Source organism: Odontesthes bonariensis, chromosome 16, assembly GCF_027942865.1.
Source record: "Odontesthes bonariensis isolate fOdoBon6 chromosome 16, fOdoBon6.hap1, whole genome shotgun sequence".
Classification (NCBI taxonomy): Eukaryota; Metazoa; Chordata; class Actinopteri; order Atheriniformes; family Atherinopsidae; genus Odontesthes; species Odontesthes bonariensis.
Genome location: NC_134521.1, coordinates 20,007,426 through 20,025,777, shown reverse-complemented (window position 1 = coordinate 20,025,777; position 18,352 = coordinate 20,007,426). Strand labels below are relative to the sequence as shown.

At 43.3% G+C, this 18,352-nt stretch overlaps 1 protein-coding gene across 2 annotated transcripts; it reads left to right on the top strand.

Moving 5' to 3' along the window:
* The first annotated feature begins 4,212 nt into the window (after positions 1 to 4,212).
* Positions 4,213 to 18,157, top strand: vps11 (VPS11 core subunit of CORVET and HOPS complexes). 2 transcript variants are annotated; one of them, XM_075486531.1, is made up of 16 exons: positions 4,213 to 4,390; positions 7,013 to 7,161; positions 8,938 to 9,073; positions 9,172 to 9,335; positions 9,424 to 9,671; positions 11,573 to 11,774; positions 11,877 to 12,028; positions 12,117 to 12,303; positions 12,428 to 12,571; positions 13,395 to 13,592; positions 13,690 to 13,851; positions 13,985 to 14,118; positions 15,134 to 15,336; positions 17,052 to 17,223; positions 17,321 to 17,543; positions 17,691 to 18,157. In XM_075486531.1, the coding sequence occupies exons 1-16, from the start codon at positions 4,249 to 4,251 to the stop codon at positions 17,853 to 17,855; spliced, it is 2,781 nt and encodes a 926-aa protein (XP_075342646.1). In that variant the 5' UTR covers positions 4,213 to 4,248; the 3' UTR covers positions 17,856 to 18,157. The 2 variants fall into 2 exon arrangements, with proteins under 2 accessions (XP_075342646.1, XP_075342645.1); XM_075486530.1 differs by lacking the exon at positions 4,213 to 4,390 and having other exon boundaries at positions 6,948 to 7,161.
* Positions 18,158 to 18,352: the final 195 nt, after the last annotated feature.

The following is an 18,352-nucleotide window of genomic DNA, read 5'->3' as shown; positions in this document are numbered from 1 at the left end:
ACTGTGTCCACCCCCTCCTGTTCAGCCAACACAGCTTTGACCCTTAAAGGCATGGACTCCACCAAACCCCTGAAGGTGTCTTGGGGAATCAGGCACCAAGATGTTAAGAGCAAATCCTTCAAGTCCTCTAAGTTTCGAGGTGGGGTCTCTACGGATCCCACTTGTTTCTCCAGAACACTCCAAAGATGATGAACCGGGTTGAGATCTGCAGAGTTAGGAGGGCAAGGCAGGACCTTGAGCTCATCATCATGTTCCTCAAACCATTCCTGGAGTACTTTTGAAGTGTGCCAGGGCACATTGTCCTGCTGAAAGAGGCCACTACAATCAGGGAAAAGAGTTGCCATAAAGGGGTGCACGTGGTCTGCAACAATGTTTAGGTAGGATGCACGTGCCGGGGTCACATCCACATGGACGCAAGGACCCAAAGTCTCCCAGCAGAACATCGCGCAGAGTGTCACACTGTCCCCGCCGTCCTGCTTTCTTTCCGCAGCGCATCCTGCTGCCACGTCTTCCGCCGGCAAACGACGCACGCACGCCCGACCGTCCACGTTGAGTAAACAAAAGCGGGATTCACCGGACCAGGCCACCTTCTTCCACTGCTCCACGGTCCAGCTGTGACGCTCCCGCGCCCACTGCACGCGCTGCCGGCGGAGGACGGGGGTCAGCGGGGGCTCTGTGGCGGCTCTGTGACTGCGCAGCCCCATTCTCAGCAGGCTGCGGTGCACCGTGTGCTCCGACACCTTCCTGTCACAGCCGGCGTTGAGCTTCTCAGCGATCTGAGCCACGGTTGCTTTCCTGTGCGACTGCACCACGCGGGCCAGCCTGCGCTCCCCTCGGGTGTCAATGAGCCGCGGCCGCCCGTGACCCTGCCGCCGGTTCACCGGCTGTCCCTCCTTGGACCACTTTTGGTACGTGCTCACCACCGCAAACCGCGAGCATCCCACGAGCCCTGCCGTCCTGGAGATGCTGTGACCGAGTCGTCTGGCCATCACTATTTGCCCCTTTTCAAAGTCACTTAAATCCTTGTTTTTCCCCATTTTTTGTTTTTTTTTGGGTTTTTTTGTTCGCCCCCAGTCTGCCGGACAACGGGACGGCAAAAGATGGCGCACGTTACGCTGTCTGATCCCACCTCCCAACGTTCTCGAACCCTGAACACCAATCGCAGCGGATCGTGTCTCCGACTGATCCAATCAGAACCGCTCAAATGATTATCAATGAGGCCGGTGCTCTGCTTGGATTGCTTTCCAAGTTAAGGCAGTTTGGGTCAGACAGCAGATTCTGTAGGTATGGAAAGCCAAAGGGGTCCGAATTTGACTACACCACTCGCTATCCAAAAACACCCCATGGTGTAGTTTCCAGTTATTTCATTCTTAATCGTTGATATCTTTAGTTGAGCCTTGCACACTTCATAACTCTAAATAGGTTGTAATACAATTCAGAACAAGCAATGGACAGGTGACCCCACCTTTCACCAGTGTTGTGCGTGAACGAGTTCAAAAGAACGCGTTCATTGAACACGCTCATTTTTCAGTGAACGTTGAACTGAACGCAACACATTTTTTAATAAAGAACTTGAACGTGAATTTGTTCACATTATGTGTCATGAACGGCAGACATCACTGTATGAATGTTGGAATTTGTTTTCCATCTGTTTTCTCTTTTGAAACGCAACGAGAGAAAGTTCCTCCCTCCTGTGTTCTCGCTGGTGCCGCCGCTTAAATCATGTATCACCAGACAGAAATGGTTTTGACATTGTGTGCGCAATGCATTGCGGGCAACGTAGTGTCCGGCTGAGAATAGATGAATAACATACTGGCTTCCGCACGACGTTACCAATGATGAATTGCAGCAGAGCGGGGTAGGCATAACAACGGCGCGTAGCAGGCAACGACGAGAGCGCGGAGGGCTGGAAGAGGCCGAGTGAGCGAGAGAGAGAGAGTGAGAGAAAGCGCTGCAATTAAAAAAAAAAAGGCAGGTGGAAGTGATGGCACGGACACAGACACCGATTCTCCTTATGAACATTTAAAACAATTATACACTCTTGCAAACCAAGACCCCAACAGCATTTCATATTATATATTCTTTTTTTAATTAAATGCTGGTAGATTTCATTGCACTAAGTATAGAACTGGTCTACCTTGTCTGTACTGCTGCAAGTTTCATCACCTGGTAAGAAACCCACAATTGCAGTGTCATGAGCAAATGTCAATGAGCAGTTTCAAAGAACGTATAGTGATTTCTAGCTCGTAGTGTGAAAAAAAGTATTTATTTGAATATCTCACGAAAAAAGTAAAATGAACTGAACTTTGAACTAGTTCAGAATTAAAATTGTGAACTTTGAACGTGAACTGTTCACTTTGAGCATGTATGAACTGAACTTGAACTAGTTCAGAAAAGCTGTGAACTGGCACAACACTGCCTTTCACCCAACGGTAGCTGGGATATGGAGTGTGGAAGCCTCCTGAGAATCTGGCTGTTCGTGTCTGATTGATGAATTCCTGGAGGTTCATGAGGGGGCAGGGAAGGGTGATGATGGTGATTGGTGAGCGCTTAATAGCTCAGTTACAAGAAAAAAACTTTTTTAAAAAAACAAGCTATGTTTTTAATAGGGCTGGGGAACCATTAATATTTTTAATCTAATTAATCACATGATTTCCCTGATTAATCACGATTAATCGCATTTGTACGCAAAATCCAAAAATGAAAGTGCCATAACATTTGTTGTGCAAACACACTTTTAACATCAGCATCTTTATGTAGTTTTTATGTGGAAGCCTCGCTCCACTGTCTGTTTCTTTGAATGACTTGCTGGTATCAGTTGTGTGTTTTGCCTTTAAGTGATATTTTAGACTGGAACTACTACGGTGAGAAGACAATTCAACTTGTCAGTGTTTACAGATGACTTTGGTTCTGTCGACTCCGCCGTCTGGAAGAACTTTAAAGTGAAAATGGCCGAGTAAAAGTTCCGTACCCTTCTCCATATTTGGTGGATCCGCCGATTACTTTCTTTTCCGGTTCCGAAGCAGACAGCAACAGACTTTTACAAAATAAAAGCCTGTGAGCAACAGACTTTTACAATAATAAAATAAATTAAAAAAAATAATAATAAATAAAAAAAACTGCGTTAATGCGCAATAAAATATTTATCGGCGTTAAATAATTAACGAGTTAATGCGAAAATAACGAGTTAACTTGCCCAGCCCTAGTTTTTAAGCATGCCCACACGTGAGATCCAGCTATACGTGTTCGAGCCAGAACTGAATCCTGAAAATCAAAGTGAGCAGCAAAAAGAATCATCGCAAGAAGATTACAGCAGGACATATCTGTTTGACTCATCACCTGGTTCTGCGAGTGACTTTTTGAAACAACTGCAACCATGTTGAGATATGCCAAGTTTTCAGTTAGTGGCTTTTTGGGGACCATTTGTTGGTAGAAAAATATTATTTTATGTCAATCCAGCTACAATATCCTTGACATTTTTTATAGATGTGTGATTTAAATGATTTGTCTTCGTGACAGGCAGCTAGTAAAAAAGTGCTTAAAGATGGCATTTAAAATAAAATGAGTCCTTTGCTAAGCTGCTTGTTGTGTGTAGACACAACACTGGTTCAACCCTTGAGTTAGGTGCCTTTTTAACGCTTGAGTGGTTTAAGGTCAGAGTTAACAGGCTCATAAACAAAACACATTCCAATGAAAAGGTTCAGGTACAAGAACTGGACTGAAAATGAATGTAACAGCAGCCAATTGTCCAAAGAAGAACTTTGAAATAAACTTTGCTGAAGACCGCTTTAAAAAGATTCAAAGATTGCAAGAAAGTCTGACTGTTTGGAAGGAAAATATCAAGAAATTTTGGTTTTTTTTTTGCAAAGTTCTCTCCTCTGTTAGATCTTTATATATATAAAATATATAACTATATATATATATATATATATATATATATATATATATATATATATATATATATATATATATACATACATACGATATTTATAAAATCTTTATATAAAGTTTATACTTTATATTGTTGTGGATGTTTCAGGTACATTGAGCGTTTGTAATAAACACACATCGATTATTTCTTAACTTTCAATCACAGTGGTCCAGAAATTCAGCCGAAGCTGCACTCAAACCTCTCGTTTCAGCCGCCTCGTGCGCTTGCGTAGAAATTAGACGCAGCTTCTTTTGAGTCACGTGACAATGTATCACATGACAACGCCCTTTTGACGCTAGGCTGCTAACGCTAACAAGATGGCAGCGTTCTTACAGTGGAGGAAATTTGTCTTCTTCGACAAAGATACGGTGAAGGATCCTGCGGATAGTGGGAAAAACTTTGTCCTTCCCAAAGGAATAACGACAAGTGACTCCGGCCGGGGACACGTCGTTCTTGGAGATATCCTTTACCTGCAACAGTTAGCATTTTAGGGCTAATGTTATGCTAATTAGCTGACAGCTGATGCTAACCGAGACTCAGCAAACGTGACAACAAAACCTCAAACTGAGCCAATTTAGCATCCGTCATAGTGCTATTTTAGAGTTATTTTATTAGCCAGTGAGCTGATGACATTTTATAAAATCTTTGAATCAACGATTGACTTTGTGTTTGGGAAATGATTGAGAGCTACATTGCAGCTCAGACTACTTTCACACCACAGCAGTAAGCTAAATTGCAACTAAAGGCAGCACTGCATACTTCCTCCTAAAAACTGTAACTTACATCAAGGCGAAGCCAAGCGGTGTGGTATACTTTAATGGGGTGCTGCCACATCCAGCAATGCATGCGTAAAAAGGGAGACATATTAACCCTGAGTCAGTTCATTTGTTTCGGGAAGCTGTCTTTGAAAGATAAGTGTGATTTATTTATTTATTTATTTATTTTTGCCCGTGATTCCGAAGCAGATGGAGCATCATATTTAAAAGTATATCTTCCCTGATTCAGTGACAGTTTAGGGACAAATCTGAAGCTAGTTTAATTTTTTTAAATGATAAAATCAGGATTTTGTCAGAGCAGAGCGACAGTCTGGAAATACTCAGTGACTGCAATTTGACAGGTAGGGTCTGGTCGAAAAGTAAAAAAAAATTACCTTGCATCTGATAGGCTCTTTTGTACCCTGATGTGTGTGTTGAAAACATCAGGATTTAAGGTGAGATTGTAGGAAAACTTCTTTAAGACATTAAGCATTTTTTATGTGGAGTTCTCCTGGGTCTTGTTCTGCAGCACCTGTGGTTGTTTAAAGGCGGTGGATGAAGCGTTCACACGGTGATGAACTTGGACCTTCGAGTTCAGCTGAGTGTCTTTAGAGGTCCGTTTCACAAAGCAGGTTCAGTGAAAACTCTGAGTTGATTAACCCTGAAATGAGGGAAACTCTGAGTTTTCTGTTTCACAAAGGGAGGTAACTCAACCCCGAGAAAGAGGAGCGACTTTTTCCACAAACATGGCATGTCCTTTTGACAACGATCCCGTGGATGAAGGTGCAGCATTACTGCGCATAGAATTAAATATTCATCGGGAGATGGTTATCAGACCGCGCATAGATGTTTTAGCATTTCCAGACAATTATCTTTTTGAGCGGCACCATCAGAATTTTGTTGGGACAAAAGAAAAAAAAGACAAATACATATTTGTATAAATAGGCTTAAAGAAGATATAGATATAGGCCTATTATATTTTATAAAGGCACTTGTGTCTTGGGGGTGGACTCCCTCCAAGGATTCCCTCAGCCACTGGCCTCCCGTTAGAGGTGGCGGTGCTGGGCACCACCCGTTTTACGGGCATCTGCCTTCTTTCTGTTGGCTCAGTAGAAGTCTGTGTTAGTTTAAATAGGCATAAGTATTTAACAGAACATGATACATGAGACATAGTTTATGTGTGTGAAAACAGCATTATGTTGGGGATAAAATAACTGCACAGTCAAATAGCCACTTAATATTTACTTTACAGTGTAAAACTTGATCAAAATGAGGTACCTCCATGCCGAGGTCTCATCTGTTTGAACAATGTTTTTATATTTCATCTTAAACTGCAGCCAAGAGCGCTTCTCCCCCGCGGGATTGCACCTAAATAAAATAAATGAATGGGCTACCATTCAAGCAGTTTTCCCAGTTATATTATTGTGATTGCAAAGGACTACATTTAAACTTACACTTTTGCTGCTGCAGCGGTGTTGCACTTATTTCTAAAAACGTATTGAAACTCGCCGTATGAGCGCATTAAGATTTCCAATTCGAGGTTGGTGAAAAACGTTGCCCCTCCTCTTCCCCGTTGCCATGGTGACTCGTTGAATCGGGGCTCCATTGATGCTGGCTTTTTAAAGTTGTGGTGCACGCGCAAAACTCAAGGGGAAACCAGAGTAGATCAACTCAGAGTTCAGGATTAGACTCAGAGTTTGTTGAACCTGCTTTGTGAAACAGACGCCAGATGTTTTCCTTAGCCTGTTTTCCACCACCTGCACTACCCCCCCGATCAACCTGCCTCACGGCCACGTCCTGAGAGGTTGGCTGCCGTTACCTGGAGCTTATACTTCTGAATAATATTTGTAACTGTAGTTAAAGACGCACAGAGTTGCTTGGAGATGGTCCTATAGCCTTTATTGTTGACTTGCTAATCTATAGTTTTCTGTCCAAGCAGATAATTCTCTCCTTTTGCTTCCTCTGGTTCATGTTCAGTATGGTGCATGCGATGATACCAGACTACTCTGGGGCTAGTTTTCCCCTTTAGATAAATAGGCCGAATTGTTGATGAAACTAGTGAAGATGCCTGTGATGCTTTTGTGACTGATTCGCAGTTTATGAGGTACGTTTTTCCGGGCTATTTGAGAATATCTTTCTAAAATAAGCCGCAACTGTTTCTTTTCATAACTTGCTTGGTTTGCTGTATCACATACTTGTGACATGCAAGTATATGTGAGCAAGTTGCTTTTATTTGAATTTAAAACTGCAATAACTGTGTCTTTTCTGTGTTTTGAGTTGCCATACATGTCTTCCTGTAATTTGATCTTAACCTCTGTCATATTACATATGGATGGCAAAATCTGGCTCTTGACGCGCTCCCTGCAGCTGATGTCCTTTCAGGCCTACAAGCTGCGGGTAACACACCTCTACCAGCTGAAACAGCACAGTATCCTTGTGTCGGTGGGGCAGGACGAGCACGGAATAAACCCCCTCGTAAGTGTGGCCCTGTTGTAGACACGCCCCAAACACACAGCAGTTGGTGATTTTGAGGCATTCAGATCTAAGGTTTAAGTGTTAAAAAACATTGGACTAATTTGGAATTAAATTCATTTGACTGGATTACGAGGAATTGGATTGAGATTACATTTGTTGTTATTTGGTGCTGTTTTTTTTTTTTTTTTTTAAACTATGGCAACCCAAGACACGAACAAGATGTTGGAAGTGCTAACCTTGTTAAGAGGACTTTTTCTACGTCTACGTGTAAATGTACAGTTACTGTCTCACCATACTGAAGAAGTGAGACACCAGTCTCAGTCTATGGAGGTCAGAGCAACATAAATCAATTCAGAACCAGTCTTCAATATCGCCAGTTTTGGGTGAGACCCGATCAGATCTTTAGTTGTGATTTCTGGGACAACCTTCAGAATGAGGTGGTTGTTTCTGTCGATTACCGACAGTTTCTGCTGATCATATGTATGATCATATGATGGCAACCTTTGGATCGTCACTTCAAGTATTTTGGACAATAATGAGGCGGTGATGTATGTATGTTTGTATGCTGTCACTGTGGAACTGACATTGATAAAATACAGTGATTAACTGACGCCTCGTTCCTGAAAAGGTCGTATGAATGGATTTGCGAAGACGATAAAAGTCCCGACCGCAGAGAGCAGCGACGCTGCTGCATTCAGGCGAGAGGACTGCAGTCAATAATCTGCCTGCTGTTGATGTTTAGCTGCACAAAGCTCTGACACCTTTAACTTTATACTCAAGAAATGTCCAGTGATGAAGTCAAAATCATCTGTATTTATTTTAAACCCGATCGAAGAGAGATGCGTATCATTGATTGAATATGCTCAGAATATGAGCACGTTTTCTGATCTGTGTTTCATCTAACATCAGAAGACTTGTCAGACTTTGGCACAACGACGTAGAGAGAAACACATGGTCACTGAGTTTCTCCCTGCGGCGTAACTTACAGCTCAACAGCTTTTAATTATCATGTGTTCCCTCAACCGTTCCAGACAAAATGGTGAATGTTTCGTTCAGATTTCAAACGTTTTAATAGATTAAAAACTGAAAAGATGATGGCGATTAAAACGCCAGCACTTGATCGGCGTCTGTGCCGACCAGCTTTTAGGATGACGGTTGGATTGTGGATTATTTGACAGGAAACCCCAATCGGATGCTTTCAGTCAGGTTACAGTGTGAGGCATCCATGTAGAATTTATACTTGTTTTTTTTGTTTTTTGTTTTATTTGGATAGATTGAAAGAAAAGACACAATCGTGAAGTGAAGTGAGTGTGATAAACATTACTCCCCCCCCCACTGACCACTGACCTTCCCTCACCCATCCTCCTCCCCCTCGACCGCGCAGTCGTGCAGTTTCGATGTCAAATGTAAATGTTGTTTCGGTCTGATTTTGCTGTCTGAGAAATGGTTCTGAATAAAAGGATTGAAAGGACGGAGCACTGAAATCTCACAGAAATGGTGCGATGTGTACATAAAAGTGTGTAACGTTTTTTTTTGTTTTTTTTTTAAATCCGTGCTGTCCATTGCTACTTTTCAGCCTTGGATACCTTGTTGATGTAACAGGGCCAGAAAGAGACACCTCTGTGACACTGAAAACTCTTTCACTTTCACTGCTGAACAAAGCTGTTACTCTCGCTTTGAAGCACACCCCTCTGGTCTGAGAGAGATGCACACGTGTTTTATCAGGTCTAATCGGGTGAATTCGCCACCAAGCTGAACCTGCGATTTACTTCACAGGTAAAGGTCTGGAACCTGGACAAGAGAGACAGTGGGAATCCACTCTGCACCAGGATTTTTCCTGCAATACCTGGCAACAAACCGACCGAAGTGTCTTGCCTCAGCGTGCACGAAAACCTCAACTTCATGGCTATCGGTAAGACCTAAAGAAGCAATCCGGTTCTCGCCCACTGACCGCAGCTGGACTAAACGGTTCTCTTTCATTGCTCGTAACTCTGGCGTGTTTCTTGACAGCCTTCACAGATGGCAGTGTCGTTTTGACCAAAGGCGATATCACCAGAGACCGTCACAGTAAAACTCTCACTCTGCACGAGGGAAGTAGTCCAGTCACAGGCCTCGCCTTCCGCCAAATGGCAAAAGTTACACATTTGTTTGTCGCCACTTTGGAGAAAGTCTTTGTAAGTCTTGTTGCGTCATCATCCATTCAGTATTTGTCAATATAAACAGCAAGTATTCTCTGACTCCTGCTTGTCTTCCCTTGCTCAGTGCTACACCCTGTCCATCAAGGAGTATCCTAAAGTGGAGCTGGACTCACATGGCTGTGCGCTGTACTGCTCATCTCTGGCAGATCCGTCCCAGGATTCCCAGTTCATTGTGGCTGGGGATGAATGTGTGTACCTGTACCAGCCTGATGAACGAGGACCCTGCTTTGCTTTTGATGGGCAGAAGCTGTTGGCTCACTGGCACCGTGGATATTTGTTCTTACTCATCAGAGATGCAAAGTCACCCAACAAGTAAGGACAACACTGAACAAATCGGTTTTGTGTGATGTCGTAGATATTCACATGATGAAATATGTATGTGTGGTCGCAGTAATGTGACATTTAAAATTACTGCAATTAGACAATTAGAAGTTTTTGTTTGTTAAGGCAGAATCATTTTAACATTTCTATTTAGCTTGAAACTCAATATTTGGTCTGAGCTCCTTTATTCTCCAACACAGTCTGAACCCTCTTAGACCAGCTTTCTGTCATTTCTTTATGTAGTCTTCAGGAATAGTTCTGCAAGCTTCTTGAAGGACATCCCAAAGCTCTTCTTTGGATGTCGGCTGCCTTTTGTTCCGTTCTCTGTCAGGATGATCCCACACTGCTTCAGTAATGTTGAGGTCCGGGCTCTGGGGAGGATTCATCCCTCCATCAGACCTGTTGCCACTGATTTTCAGTCCACTTCTTGTGTCATTTGGCATAGCTCAGCCTTTTCTCCCTGTTTCCCTTCCTTAAGAACGGCTTCTTGACGGCCACCCTTCCATGGAGACCATTTCTGATGAGGCTTGGGCCAACAGTAGATGAATCAACTGAAGGTTCAGGTCCTGTGTCAGGTCTTTGCTGGATTCTTTCCTCTTTCTTAAGGACGTCACTTTCAGATACTGTTCATCTGCTGTAGATAGTTTTTTAGGCCTGACTCTTCTTCTTTTGTCCTCTACTTGTCCAGTTTCCTCAAATGTATTAAGGACACACTGCACACCATGCTGAGATATGCCAAGTTTTCATCTAATAGCTCTTTGGGAATCACCTTGTTGGAGCAAAAATACTATTTTCTGTCTGTCAAACTGTGTTATCTTTGGTGCTTTTCATAGATGCAACTAAAGAAATGGGAACAAATGATGTGTCTTTGTGACAGGCTGCTGGTAACAAAGTGTCTAAAGATACTATTTAAAAACGGATTCTTTGCTAAGTGGTCTGCTATGTGTAGACACAACACTTGTTCATCCCTTGAGTTAGGAGCCTTTCATGCTTGAATGATTCCTCTGAAAATGTTCAGCTACAAGGACTGGACTGAAAATGAGTGAAAAAGCAGAAAATGTCCAAAGAAAAACTTTGAAAGACCTTCAGAAAGCCTGTAGAACTATTGCTCAAGACCACTTTAAAAGATTACGAGAAAGTCTGGCTGCTTGTAGGCAAAAATATAAAGAAATGAGGGTTATCATCAGTCCAAATTTAATGTTAATGATATCATTTCAAGATGAATAGTATCACAAATGACATGTTATTTTGCTTCACTGTTCGTGCAGCAAAGCTCATATCAGCGCATTGACACGGCTCTGGTTAGCTTTACCATGTTAATCCATCTATAGAACGGACAATAAAGCATTAAAGCCATTTGCAAATATTACAGTCAAAACAGCATGTCATCATGGTGAAACTGAATGCAAAAGAAATTATCTCTGGCTGGGCTCATTGATGTCTGTAGTATCAGTAAAGACCTTGTTAACTGAAAAACAGCCTTAATTTGATCAGAAAGCTCAATAAAAAAACACGCCGGAATAAAGGGAAAAAATCAATAAGGGGAGTCGGCTCAATGTGGTCATCCATTTATCTTCCACATTTTTAAAATGTAGATATTCCAGATGAAACCCCTCAGCTGATCCATGAGAAAATACACCAGAGTGTGTGATTCAACACTGTCTTAAAGTGGGCTGAGAATCAATTATTATTATTATTATTATTAATATGTGCAACATGCTTGAAAGTTTCACCCCACAGAGGGCAGTTGGGGAGGACAGCGAACGTCCGAAGTTTTAGTCCCACAACTCGGTCAGATGATCATTGACGAGCTCACAAAAATCCCTCCAGAACAACTGAAAGTCTCCTGAGTTTCCTTTGAGAGTGTTGACGGCGTTTTGTTTTGAACCCAGATCGGGGTTCGTCAGCGGTGAGAGCTCGCCCACAGAGAAACAGATTTTAACCATCTACGACCTGGACAACAAGTTCATCGCCTACAGCGCTTGCTTTGATGACGTCGTTGACGTGGTGGCAGAGTGGGGCTCCTTCTACATTCTGACCAGAGATGGAAAGATGTTCGTTCTCCAGGAGAAAGACACGCAGACCAAACTGGAGGTGAGTCTATAATCGTGTTTTTGTCATGATAAATGATAAACGTCACGATTGTCGCTGTGGATCAGGCGGCGGGGGGGGGCTGACGCCTGTTTGTCTTTTAAGATGCTGTTTAAGAAGAACCTGTTTGTGATGGCCATAAACCTGGCTAAGAGCCAGCACTTGGACAGTGATGGACTATCAGAGATCTTCCGACAGTATGGAGATCACCTGTACTTGAAGGGAGATCATGATGGCGCCATCCAGCAGTACATCCGGTAATTGGATCGCTTCACATATCTTACTGAAACACTAATCGTGTTTGATTTAGCTCAACGACCATCTCTTGTTGCGTTTCTCCCTCAGCACCATTGGGAAGCTGGAGCCTTCGTACGTTATCAGGAAGTTCCTGGACGCACAGAGGATCCACAACCTGACCGCTTACCTACAAGCCCTTCACAGGCAGTCGCTGGCTAACGCCGACCACACCACGCTGCTGCTGAACTGTTACACCAAGCTAAAGGACAGCTCCAAGCTGGAGGAGTTCATCAAGGTGATGATAATTATTAGCAGTCTGTCACACTTGTGTGGTCTGTCACAATTGTTTTGTGGTTTTCCGTGACAGCACAAACAGATCCGAATGGATAAGTCACTGAAAGCTGGTTGTGTTTCAACAGAGCAGTGAAACCGAGGTCCATTTTGACGTCGAGATCGCCATCAAGGTTCTCCGTCAGGCTGGGTACCACAGCCACGCTGTGTTTTTGGCTGAAAGGCACAAACACCACGAATGGTACCTGAAAATCCAGCTGGAGGACCTCAAGGTAAAACTGTAAACTACATTTTTCGATGTGTTGAATTGGTTGTGACCTGACTGGACAAAATGCAGGTGACTGAAGATGAAAATGTGGATTTAACACAACAAGACGTAGACAGAGTCTTAACTTGGGGTGTAAAGACGAACCAATACGAGTCAGAACTTGATTTTAACGTTTGAGATGTGATTACATTGGTACACAGATCCCTGGACTGCATGAAATGGACCATAAACTCACTCCAGTTGACGAAGGCTTTGCTTGCTTACACGATTTTATACAACGGTTTTGATTTATTTCAAGCCTTTTTCAAGCAGATTTATTCTCAAATTCTCACATTTCACTCGTCTTCAATTGGACCACAGACAAATTCCAGGAGGTAAAAGCTCAATCGGAGACCTGTTCGGTCGTTATGATCTACTTTCTTTCTCGAGTTTAGTAGATTGAATAACAGATGATAGGAGGAAGATTGGACTTCCCATTTGGAGGTGCAGTGACTGCAGCTGGAGTCGAAGTTGGGTGGAGAAAAAGATGAGATGGCCTGATATTTGTACTCTGAGCTGGGAGTGTGACGAAGAACTCCACCGCAGATCTGAGCCGCTCTCTGAATTAATGAATAGTTGTTACGTCAGACAATCAAATAAGGAATTTGCTCCGACGCACAGGAAAAACAGATTTTCTTTTTTCATAAAATATCCCCTTTAAAACATAAATTTGTAATACCTCAAGGATGGTTTTCAGACCCAGCCCAACCCCAACGAGCTACATCTCAGTCGACCTCAGCAGCATTTGGCCTGTACAGTAGCTCACATATCCTGTTTCCCTCCTAAAGAACTATCAGGAGGGGCTGCGATACATCGGCCGTCTGCCTTTTGAACAAGCTGAAAGCAACATGAAGCGTTACGGCAAGACGCTGATGCACCATGTTCCTGAAGGCACCACGTTGCTCCTAAAGGGCTTGTGCACCAACTACCAACCCAGTGGAGACAATTTAGAAAAAGACAGTCTGGACAGGAGTCGGGTCAACAAGGTCAGCCAGCGGTACCGTCATTCTCCGATCTATTCATCTATTTTTAGATCATGTATTTGTCAGAAATATGACTCATCCAAATTCGTTCTGGTTTAAGGCGAACTCGGAGGAATTCATCCCAATTTTTGCCAACAACCCTCGAGAGCTGAAAGCCTTTCTGGAGCACATGATCGAGGTTGACCCCCGTTCTCCCCAGGGTGTGTACGACACACTGCTGGAGCTCCGACTGCAAGACTGGGCACACGAACAAGTCCTCCAGGTCAGTGTAAAACACACAACATAGTCATGAATGCTGCCCTGGTAATTCGATCATGCCATTCAAGATTAGCAAAAAAAATCTGCAAATGACTTCAGTCTTTTTAATGATTGTTTCTGATGCATATGTTTGGCAGAGAAAAAAGGTCCTGCAGGGGGAAGCTCTGTCGTTGCTGAGGAGTGACAACACGGTGTTTGATAAGGCCCTGGTGCTCTGCCAGATGCACAACTTCAAAGAAGGTGTCCTCTACCTCTATGAGAAGGGCAAACTGTAAGTAGAACAGATCCATGAGACTCTGAATATGTATAGAGCCGGTCGGCGTGAAAAAGAATCCCATTGTGACGTAAAATACCCTCACAATATCTGCTGCGGTTGTAATTGAAACTAAGGTTCAACATGTCTTCTTGTTATCAGCCTTCACGAACCCTAACATAGCACTGAGTGGGATTACGGCGCTGGTTATTAACTCAAATTTTCCAACAAACGGGCAGGGTTGACCTATCACATTGATGGATCTGGAGCTCCGTATATATAGAAAAAACTAACTCTAACCCTAAGTTTAAATATTAAAGTAGAGTAGAAATATTAAATAGAGGCTACAGTCCTCGTTGCAACTGGCCCCGGTTTGAGTCCCGCATCGAACGGCCCTTTGCTGCATGTCTTTCCCCCTCTCTCTGCGCCCTGCTTCCTGTCTCTCTTGAACTGTTCTGTCCATTAAAGGCATAAAAAGCCCATAAAAATAAAAAATAAAAAAAACTTCCCGAGGAGTGGACCCAAATCCACACAACGGAGAGAAGACTTAGGTTTAGCTGGCAGATGATTTATTTATTTATTTTTTTAGAGATTATTTTAAGAACAACTGAAGATCCACAGAGAAACAACGTGAAAATCGCAGGGGAAAAAATAACAGGGAAGACGAAAGGATGCCACATGAGCATTAAACAAGAGATAATCCCACGAGGGACTAAAAACCAGGAGTATATACACACTCAGAAGGATGGGGTGGAAAACAGGTGAGGCAATCCTCTCGGACCTGATAAACGAGGGGATCAGCGTGTCTTTTTTTAATTTTTTTTTTTTTAATCACCATTCTGAGTCGACTCGAGAGAGTTATGGTGAAAGCACCAAATCACTGAAATCCGACTTTTTTCTTCTTCGTTGATGTCATTAAACAAAGATGCCGATCTGTGTCCAGATTGCCCGATGGAGCAGGTGTCCTGAACTAAGAGCTCCTAAAGCGCGCTCAATGAAATAATTCTTGGACATTATTTCCATTTCTCTGCAGGTACCAGCAAATCATGCACTACCACATGCAGAATGAGGAGTATGAGAAAGTGGTGGAAGCCTGCAAGCGTTATGGAGACAACGAGGGTTGCCTCTGGGAGCAGGCACTTGGATATTTTGCCAGGAAAGAAGAAGACTGCAAGGCCTATATCAGTGAGGTCCTGCAACACATTGATAAGAAAAACCTGATGCCCCCATTACTCGGTAAGCTGGTCCACATCTTATTTCATAACGCAGGATTTTGTTTTGAAAACTTTAGCATCTTCAAAATGGTCATCCTGCTCTCATGAGGTGAAACTTTGACTTAAAACCCTTTCTTTAAAATGGAAAAACAGCAGGATGTTCCCCAATAAATACCAAAAGTCAGCTGTGGAAGGATAAACCTACAAAAACTCCAAATATTGGTCGGTGTTCAGAATGTATTATTCATCTTTACCTCAGTGGGGCAACAGGTTTGTATGGCTGAAAGAAACCACGATGATATCCCCAAAACAGTCCAGCACAGATGGGGCAAAGTTCCTCTCACTGGACTGAAAATGATGGGGAGATTCCGTAACAGCTCAAGATCTTTGAATCAAACCAAATCGGACCAAATTGTTCATCTCAAATCAGCATCAACATTATTCCACCTTGCAGTGTCATGCTGTACCATCGGGAGCGTGTTTGATTGGACCCTAAATGTCATGCAGCAGTACCTCAAGCACACCGCTAGTCTGTGCTAAAGGCTGTTTGTCATGTCATGGGAAAGCTCACTCACCTGACATCACCGCTGCAGAAGTTGTTTGTTGAACCGTGAAGCCGACAGATGCATGAACGCATCCAACTCGTGAGGAGAGTGCAGAAAACTGCAGAAAAATCTTGAACCACCCCTTCTTTTCTTTATATTTTGCTTCCAAGCAGCCACACTTTCTTGTAATCATGTTAAAGTGGTCTTAAGCAAAGTTTTTCTTTGGACATCGGCTGCTTTAATGTCAGTTCTTGTACCTGAACATTTTCAGAAGAATGTGTTTGTTTGTTTGTGAAGCCATTTAACTCTGACCTGTGGATCATTCAAGTATAAAAAAAGGCTCCTAACTCAAGGGATGAACCAGTGTTGTGTCTACACATAACAGACAACTTAGCAAAGAAGCTATTTCAAATTGTATCTTTGGGCACTTTGTTACTCGCAGCCTGTTACAAAGACACATCATTTGTTCCCATTTCTTTAGTTGCATCTATGAAAAGCACCAAAGATAACACAGTTTGACAGACAGAAAATAGTATTTTATGCAGCAACAAGGTGATTCCCAAAGTCCCCAAAGAACTGTTGGCCCAAGCCTCATCAGAAATGGTCTCCATGGAAGGGTGGCTGTCAAAAAGCCATTCTTAAGGAAGGGAAACAGGGAGAAAAGGCTGAGCTATGCCAACTGACACAAGAAGTGGACTGAAAATCAGTGGCAACAGGTCTGATGGAGGGATGAATCCTCCCCAGAGCCCGGACCTCAACATTACTGAAGCAGTGTGGGATCATCCTGACAGAGAACGGAACAAAAGGCAGCCCACATCCAAAGAAGAGCTTTGGGATGTCCTTCAAGAAGCCTGGAGAACTATTCCTGAAAACCTGCACCTTTTTCCTGCTTTCTCGGTAATATGTAAATGAGGGGTGGCTCCAGACTTTTTGCACGGCTGTAACTTGAGAAACTTGATGCCAGGATGGTCCGAGTTTGCATAGTTTCCTGTGTGCTATTTTTACATTTCTCATCTGTATTGTATTCTAGGGAAGTTTAGTAAAACCAAAGCTGTGTTTTGGGGCCTCTTCATACCTTTTGAGTATGGATTATGATCCATTTGTGATGAGCTTGTTGGTACTATGCAGATATTATGACCTTTTTAGAAGATCGTCTGGCCAGTACTACATGTCTAATTTCTCTCCCGACTAGTTGTGCAGACACTGGCACACAACTCGACAGCCACTCTGTCGGTTATAAAGGACTACCTCATCAACAAGCTGCAGAGAGAAAGCCAACAGATCGAGGAAGATGAACGCAAAATTTGTCAGTACCGCGAGGAAACCGCCCATCTTCGTTCGGAGATCCAGGAACTCAAAACGAGGTGAGTCGCATGAAGAGTCGCGCAGCCGATGTGACCCGTGGAGGTCACAAGTGGCTCCGTTTTAATTGCGCAAACTGAACTGAGTGTTTCCACACAGTGCCAAGATATTCCAGAAGACCAAGTGTAACATGTGCAACAGCCCCCTGGAGCTTCCATCGGTTCACTTCCTGTGCAGCCACTCCTTTCACCAGCACTGCTTCGAAAGCTACGCAGAGAGCGAGGCCGAGTGTCCTACTTGCACGCCGGAGAACCGCAAAGTAATGGACATGCTGCGCGCTCAGGACCAGAAGCGCGACCTTCATGACCACTTCAACCGACAGGTAAGAGAAGAAAGTTGTTGCGTCAGGCGTCACAGTCCCCTACATTCTGTTTTAACTTGATCAAAAAGCCAGCTGCCCACATCTGGAGTTGAGTTTTTCCTTTGCTGTTGATGATGTTTTTATGTTTGTTTGGTTGTTTTTTTTCAGTTGCGCAGCTCCAACGATGGTTTCTCGGTCGTGGCCGACTATTTCGGTCGTGGCGTGTTTAACAAACTGACTCTGGTCACGGACCCCCCTGGTAGCAAAACTGTGGGGAACCTCGAAGTAAACCTGCAGAGGGACCTCCTCATCCACACCAAGAGAAACAGCTAGAAGTCTGAGGCTGTAATCTCTGCCTGAGCCACCGCTTTGTCTCCCGCTTGACGTCACCGCTCCACCACATGCTTCACTGCACTGGATACCATCTAATTTATCAGCAAATGCAGAGGCATGCTTTCAGTTCCTGTGATGGACCTTTTGTGTGTAAAAGTGTTCCACTGGACGAGAAGAAAATACCGTCTCTCATACTAAATGTTGGGGTTGTTGGAGTTTTAACACTCGAAAACAGTGCAACCTTCTGTCATTTCTGAGATTACTCCTGACACTCTGAAAGATTAAAATAGTAACAAATTAAATTTGTGGAAACATTATGGGTGTTTTAAAAACTTCCTGTATTACATTGCAGAAGTCTACCACATATAGAGGGGCACGAGTTGTTTATATTCATTTTAATGTGACACTTTTTCATCAAATGTGCGCTGATGGGTTGGACCTCTGGGAAACTTCAACATGGGTTTACCCCTTCATGATGTTCGAATTCCTCCACCCTG

What these genes read in the sequence shown, in the direction of transcription:
- vps11 (XM_075486531.1), top strand. Translation starts at nt 4,249, where the DNA reads ATGGCAGCGTTCTTACAGTGGAGGAAATTTGTCTTCTTCGACAAAGAT. An exon ending in AGCACGGAATAAACCCCCTC is followed by an intron (nt 7,162 to 8,937) that starts GTAAGTGTGGCC and finishes TTTACTTCACAG; the next exon opens with GTAAAGGTCTGGAACCTGGA. An exon ending in TCCAGCTGGAGGACCTCAAG is followed by an intron (nt 12,572 to 13,394) that starts GTAAAACTGTAA and finishes TCCCTCCTAAAG; the next exon opens with AACTATCAGGAGGGGCTGCG.